Here is a 7,619-nt window from a genome sequence, read left to right as displayed (position 1 = left end):
AACAACAAGCATTTATTGTATGTTTAAGAGAAACTATTGCTTAAATAAGCAGTTCATTTTTGAAGGTTTAATTAACAGGGGTCCACTTTTGGAAAAGTTTGGATTTTCGTTGTCCTATATTGGACCTCCCTTATTTTTGCTCGAAAATGAGCAAAGCTAGGGTTAGGGTTAGATTAGAAAATGAGCAGTTCATCGCTTTATTTTAGTAAAGTTACTTAAACTTACATTATTTCGACTTGCTGAAGTTAAATAATCAGTCAAAAAATGATTGGATAGTTAATTCAATCATTAAATATAAAATCAGTTTTGTTGTGAAAATGCTAGTGGCCATGGCTGATTTCAGATGTCGAACTCAAAACATTTATTTTGGTGAAAAGGACAGTTCAATATCAGTCAACATTGATTTAAATGATGCTGAACATGTCAAATAATAGATTTGTAGACAACAACACGCTTGAAATTGTGATTTTATTGATTTTTTCATCAAAAACCCTTCAGGGGGTCCATTATAGGGAAGGGGTCCACTAATGGATAACGTACCCTACACACACGCAGAAAAATTAGGCATATTTGAATCAACAAAACGTTTTGTTGATTTGAAAATCATGATTTTTGTTGAATCAACGCTAAACGTCAAAGCAGCTTTTTCAAAGCGACGAAAGACTTTTGTGGAGTTGAGAAAATCAAGGTTTGTTTCAACGCAAATTTTGTTGTTGTTTATATTCAACAAAAAAAATGTTGATTCAAACCTCGTACTGGCAGATTCTACAAAACATTTTTCTTCGTGCACGAAGGTGACACGAAGGAATGCCGAGCTCAACACCCGGGGCGACACGACGACACATGCTCTTTCTCGTTCTCTTTGTTTCCTGTCTCTTTCTTGCTAGTGCGGGTTAGTGTGGTGACAGCAATCATTTGAATGCAGTCATGGGCCACGTGATCGGAGCTCTGCGCGAATTAAAGAGATGGGTTTTGCTTCAATCGGTGGTACTTCGTGATGTATCTTTAGAAAAAAAATAACGTAGTCAAACTTGTTTCAATAAAATTTACTATATTTTGCTGTATAAACTTATTCATCTATAAATACAAATCATCGTTCGTAAAAACTTCTGAAATTAAATTAAAATATTTGTGCAGTTTCCTCTCACTTCCACGGCCTCGCCGTCTTCCCGATCGTCCTACTAAGCTGACTCAAATTCGCACTACTAGCCGTGGCCACCGTCTTCCCAGCCCCACTCGTTTGCTGCTGCTGCTGCTGCTGCTGCGGCGACACCTTCTTCCCATTACTCTGCTGCTGCGACTTCCTCCCCAACACCCCTTCCAGATCCCGCAAATCACAGGGCGATTTCTCCAGCAGCAGCTCGATGTAATTGTGCAGGAGGTCGCGCGGCAGCTGCCTGCGACCGTTGCCGACTGGCGTTTGGAACGTTTCGTTCTCGGCGACGCTCTTGAGCGTCCGCACGCCGTCCAGCTGGTCCTTGTCGATGTGGTCGACGGAGAGGCGGTTGAAGTGGGGATGGTGGTCGTTGGGGGCGGATTGTGGCGAGGGGGAGGTCAGGACTTGGAGGGCCTTTTGCCACTGGGTTTCCATGATTGTGTGGAGTTGCTCGGCGATGTCGGCGCGGCGGTTTTGGTAGGTTGAGAGTTTGTCTTCGAGCTCGTGGATGGTTTTGGACGAGTTGGTGAGTTGTAGACGGTAGAGGGCTTCCTGTTCCGAGTACTTTTCGTTGAGCAGTTTGATTTCTTGCTCGTTGGTTTCGTTGATCAGCTCGATCTGCTTGATGGCACGTTCCGCGAGGAGGCGCTCCTTCTTTTTGGCATCGGATTTGAGTTGTTCTTCGACGGTTAAAAGCTGGTGTTGGAATTCCTTCAGCTTGTCGCCCACGACGTCCTCCAGCTGAGACTGGTAGTACTTCTTGAGGGAAAGCCGCTGCACGTCCAACTCTTTTAAGAGGTTCTTCTTTTCCTCCATGTGCGTGGCGATTTGTGCTTTCAAGTCTTCAATTTGCTTCTTGAAACTCTCATTTTGCCCACTAATGTCCGCAAACTTTCTGCTCAAATTATCAGTCTTGACTTTCAAACTGGCAAAATCCGCCCTCAACTTGTTTCCTTCCTCAACCTTCTTCCGCTCTACCTCAAACTCGTCCCGCAACTGTTCGTAACTCTTGCGAACCTTCCCCAGCTGCTCCTTCAACCCGCGCTCACTTTCTCTGCTATTTCCCAGCCGAATCTCCAGGTCCTTCAGCTGGTTCTTGTGCACATCCGTAACGTCCCGACTGGCCGTGGTCAACCCCTCCAGCTTCGTCTCCAACGCATCGTTTTTGTCCTGCAGCCGACGCACCACCGAGATCGTGTCCGCCAGCTCCTTCTCCAGGAAGAGAGTTTTGTTTTTCGCCTCCAGATTCTCCTGCAGCAGCTTCTCCTGGCCGTCGGCGTGGCGCAGTTCCAGGTCTCGGCACTGCTGGGTCAACCTGAAAGGAATAAATGTTTTATTTCCAAAGCAACAATCAACCAACCGAAACTCCCACCTCAATATCTCCTCCTCCTGCCTCACTATCATCCCCTCCTTCTCCTTGTCCACGTCGATGGCCACCGCCAGCTTCTGCTCGTACTCGAGCAGCTTCGACTGCAGCGCCTGAATGTTCCGCTCGCAGTGCTGCCTCCTCAGCCGCTCCTCCTGCACCTTCGAACTCTCCTGATTAATCGCGTTGCTGTTCCAAATCTCGTTCAAGCTCAGCATCGGCGGCCGCGATCCACTCGAAGAGGTCCTGCTCGTCATCAACTCCCTCCTCGGCGGCTTCTGCGGCACGTTCGGTTTGGCGAACCCGTTGAAATCGCTCGCCGTCAGCGACGGAAAGTCGTTCAACGAGACGCTGTTCATGTCGATCAGCGACGTTTCCGCACTCTTAACCGGAACCTGCTGGCCATCCCCCTTCTCGCCTCCAACCTGAAGAAACTTGTCGATCTCGTTCAGCAAGAACTGATCCTTGGGCGGCTCGCCACCCAAATGCCCTTTAAGCGGCGTCGAGTAGTACATGTTGGCCCCGTCCGCATGTTGATACCCATATCCGTTCCCGCCCTCCCGAAAGTACCCGTTCCGTTGGTGGTGGCCACTCATCGTCACCAGCGAGCTCTTGTACGACTGGGATCCGCTGCAGCTGGGAGCGAACGAAATGTCCAGCGTACGGGGAATCCCGGCCTGCAGTTCCGGTGGAACCGGGGTGACGGATGCAGTTGCTACGCCGACGTTGAAGAAATCCGGTGGAATAAGCAGCAAAACGTCCGTGTCATCGGAATCACTCATCACATCGTTGCGAAGGAAGCGAGTGCGGAACGAAAGGGAATGCAACGGAGATTGGTTTAACTCAAAATTAACAAATTAAACAACTAAATTTAAATTTTGAAACGAAATTGCACGAGAAAACAACGCCGCCGAGCGTGGCCAGAACAAACTGATTTTTTTGGGGTGTTGTTGTTGTTGGGAGAAAAGTAACGGTAAACAAACTTAATGGCGTTACGTTACGGAGCTCGAGGGATTGGAATCAACTGGGCCATTGAAGTTGGGTTCTTTGAAAAAACAGCAGTGGCCTGATTTTACAATAGGATTTTTTTCAACTTTTTTTAAATTCTTAAATTCTTAAATTCTTAAATTCTTAAATTCTTAAATTCTTAAATTCTTAAATTCTTAAATTGTTAAATTGTTAAATTCTTAAATTCTTAAATTCTTAAATTCTTAAATTCTTAAATTCTTAAATTCTTAAATTCTTAAATTCTTAAATTCTTAAATTCTTAAATTCTTAAATTCTTAAATTCTTAAATTCTTAAATTCTTAAATTCTTAAATTCTTAAATTCTTAAATTCTTAAATTCTTAAATTCTTAAATTCTTAAATTCTTAAATTCTTAAATTCTTAAATTCTTAAATTCTTAAATTCTTAAATTCTTAAATTCTTAAAATCTTAAATTCTTAAATTCTTAAATTCTTAAATTCTTAAATTCTTAAATTCTTAAATTCTTAAATTCTTAAATTCTTAAATTCTTAAATTCTTAAATTCTTAAATTCTTAAATTCTTAAATTCTTAAATTCTTAAATTCTTAAATTCTTAAATTCTTAAATTCTTAAATTCTTAAATTCTTAAGGTTACGTTTACGCTTTTGCGCGATAAGTGCAAAGGGTAGTGAAAACTATTTTAAGATTTTTTAAAAGAAGATTGATTTTTTGGAATAAAATAAAGTTAACAGGAGGTAGGAAATAAAAAGTTCTATCGATTGACTTCTAGATTTTTTTGCTAAGTTGCCTTTTCCATTGAAAATTCTAAGATCCGGATTGAAAACGCGGAAATGAGGTTAGATTGCTAGTTTTGAAAATTATTCCAATGACCATTTTTCAAGCAGAGCGTTGCTTTTATGGCAGAAGTGACTTTAAAAAATATTTATAAACTTTAATAATCTACATTCTCAATTTATCAATTAGGTTTTGGTTGATTAAAACTTTTCCTTATTTTGAATCAGATAATGAACAGGTTAAATCGGACATCACAAGAATATTTTCGTTTATAACAATTAAGGCCCATGCCAATATTTAAAAAAGTTTTTGTCCCTCGACCCTGGCCGAGGTCAAGGGGGGGCAAAAAAATAAAAAAAATAGGGGAGTGTGGGGTAATTTGGACACCCTAAGGAAATTGCTCTGCCACGGGCTGTATGGATATTTTAAAGGAATGTTGATGACACCAGAGGATAATAGAGACCATATTTGATGGAAAAATGTCATTCATTTCGATAAATTTTGATGAAAACCCCATTTTTACCGCAAAAATTAAAAGGTGTCCAAATTACCCCCACATTTTTGTGTGGGGTAATATGAACACCCTATGGGGTAATTTGGACATGCCTTGTGGGGTAATTTGGACATGCCTTGTGGGGTAATATGGACATACCTTGTGGGGTAATATGGACATACCTTGTGGGGTAATATGGACACCTTTTGTGGGGTAATTTGGACACATGTTGAAGAATAAGTTTAACATTTGATTTTTGAGCATGTTTTTGTAATTGTTTTATATTTTGATGTGTTTATTTTGCTCACAATATTTCATCAAAGGTATAAATAATGATTTTGTGATAGAACTATATTTCAATAGGAAGATAACAAATGGTTCAGTGTTGTATACATAATTCAATCATTAACTCTGAAATGATTTAAACATTGATTCTGGATAAGGCACAAGTATAGTTTTTAGTGATTAAGGTATTGTTTAGATTTATATAAATCAATCTTTATATAAAACTAATTAACCTGAAACCATCTTTTTTTTTAATTTTACATGTAGCCCTTCAAGTTTTGATAATTTTTGTAAACCAGCATAGAAATTAGATATGTCACAGAAATTGACTAAAAGCTAAATGTGCAGTAATCAAATTTCATCCATTTGAATATTGCAATTAATTTATCTAAATTAAAAAATAGGGATTTTGTGAAAGTTCTGATTGCTCAATTCCTTTTTGAGTGTTTTGACATTTTAAATCCCTCTAAATCCCTTTAAGAAATCAACCAACCATGAAAGTTATTTTTTACCTGACAGGTAGACTTTCAGGTATGTCCAAATTACCCCACAAGCCATGTCCAAATTACCCCCATAGCATATTCTATCATAAATTGCAATTTTTGATGATAAAAATTGATAAAATGCACAATTTTTATAGGTACAAAACTACTTAACCTATTCCAACTTTTTTGATTTGTCCATACTCCTAGGCCATTACTAGTACTAGCCTTATCACTTAAATTGCCGTTTTCACTTTATATCCGAAGAAAACGTGATTTTTTAAGGGGTGTCCAAATTACCCCCACTGTCCACATTACCCCAAACTCCCTATATCAATTTAAATAACAAGCCATAGTCTTCACATTTAAATGAAAAAAGTTTTTTAAAATGCATTTTACACTAGTTCAGTTGTTTTGCAATCATTAGTTTTCAAAAAATCTAAGATCTGACAAAAACAAAAATTGTATCGAAAAAAAAGATTTTGCATCGAAAATTTTCAAAAAATCTTAAAATTTTTTAATAAACCCAAACGTGCTAAAAATGATTTTAAACGCAGAAGAATGTATTTTAATTTGATTTCAGCTGGTTGCACTTGAATTTTCGTTGAAATTTTGAAGTTTATTGTAAAAATATTTTTTTTGCCCCCTGATTTTTCGGGCCAATTTTGAAGGGGGTGACAAAAACTTTTAAAAATATTTCTTAGGGACCATCCATAAACTACGTGGACACTTTAGGGGGGGGGGGTGTATGGCGATTGTCCACGATCCATACAAAAAAGATTTTTTTGTATGGACAATTGTCCACGAAGGGGGGAGGGGGTAAAAGATTCCCAAAAAAGTGTCCACGTGGTTTATGGATGGTGTCTTACCTGGAAATTGTATATTTTGTACTAATGTCGATTTTATGATGAAATAAAATAATTTCAAATTTCAAACCAATTTACTCGCTGTTGGTTATAATGAAAACATCACCCCAAGTTTCAGCGCCCTCTAGCGGGGGGTAATTTTGACGTTTGATTGCCTATAGCGAAGGAGAAACGTGATTTTATCTTGCCATAGGGCTGGTATGCTCTTCAAAAGAAAGGGGGTCAAGAAACAGCTTTACGAACGGCAGAACAAAAGAGAGGAAAAGTTTTCTTGTGGCTTTTCTTCACCCTCTCTGACTTGCTTTCGCTACCGCTGCTGCCCATTTAAAATTTTTCTTGACCGATTCCTTCCGAAGTGCGTACCTTACGATAAGCAATATTGTTCATGCTTCAACAAGCTCTTTGTAGATTTAAACAAAACCTACAAACTGCATTTAAAAGATTGCAAAAATGTAGCGTCGTTATAGAGAATTCGACAAATTTAAAAAAAACGTAACGCATCTCGTAAAAAGAGGTTACTTTGTGTTTATAACATTTATATTTAATAAACCCAGTCATTTTAATTAGATTTTTGAAACGCAATCTAATAAGAATCGCATACACTCAACCCCCGGTGGTTGGTCACTTTTTCGTTGGACACGAGGTTGGACACTTTTTTGGTTTGTACCCCGTTGGTTGGTCAAAGTCAAACTAAAAAGTGACGATCTGTCACTTTTTACACGGCGCTCACGCACACTATCAAAACAAACGTTTGGTAGTGTGTGTGAACTCCGCGTAAAAGGGTTGTCAAACTAAAACGTGACCCCGTTCGTTTGACAACAGTTGGTGTCAAACCATCGGGGTTTGAGTGTATTTACAATTTCCGTTTCTAACGCAACAATCGTTTCCACGTTCGAACAGGTCAATATAAACGAAATGCGTGAACACTTCTAATTAGATTTCGTTTCATAATTTGAATTGGGTCCTAAAATGATGCTTAGATTGCTGATATTATTGTTTACAGCGTTAAAGCTTATTTTTCTGAGTACAATGACCCTTTGTACGAGCACAAAGAGTTTAAAATGGATTTTTAAATCAATTTTGAAAAATTAACCTCGCGGTCCTTCTTGACAGAAAAGCTCCTACTTGACAGCTCGTTCCAAGGGGACCATAGTTGATCCATCGGAAAAATGTTGTCTTGTCAAAAAAAAATTTTGCATTAAAATGAAAA

The 7,619-nt window shown here is 38.9% G+C and overlaps 1 protein-coding gene across 1 annotated transcript; it reads right to left on the bottom strand.

The window, feature by feature from the left end:
- Positions 1-1,030: 1,030 nt before the first annotated feature.
- Positions 1,031-3,434, bottom strand: LOC6049023 (centrobin). Its single transcript, XM_001865819.2, has 2 exons — positions 2,529-3,434; positions 1,031-2,471 (listed from the first exon to the last, which is right to left on the bottom strand). The coding sequence occupies exons 1-2, from the start codon at positions 3,302-3,304 to the stop codon at positions 1,145-1,147; spliced, it is 2,103 nt and encodes a 700-aa protein (XP_001865854.2). The 5' UTR covers positions 3,305-3,434; the 3' UTR covers positions 1,031-1,144.
- Positions 3,435-7,619: the final 4,185 nt, after the last annotated feature.

Source organism: Culex quinquefasciatus, chromosome 3 (assembly GCF_015732765.1).
Source record: "Culex quinquefasciatus strain JHB chromosome 3, VPISU_Cqui_1.0_pri_paternal, whole genome shotgun sequence".
Lineage (NCBI taxonomy): Eukaryota > Metazoa > Arthropoda > Insecta > Diptera > Culicidae > Culex > Culex quinquefasciatus.
The sequence above is the reverse complement of the archived record's forward strand: the minus strand, read 5'-3'. Positions and strand labels throughout refer to the sequence as shown.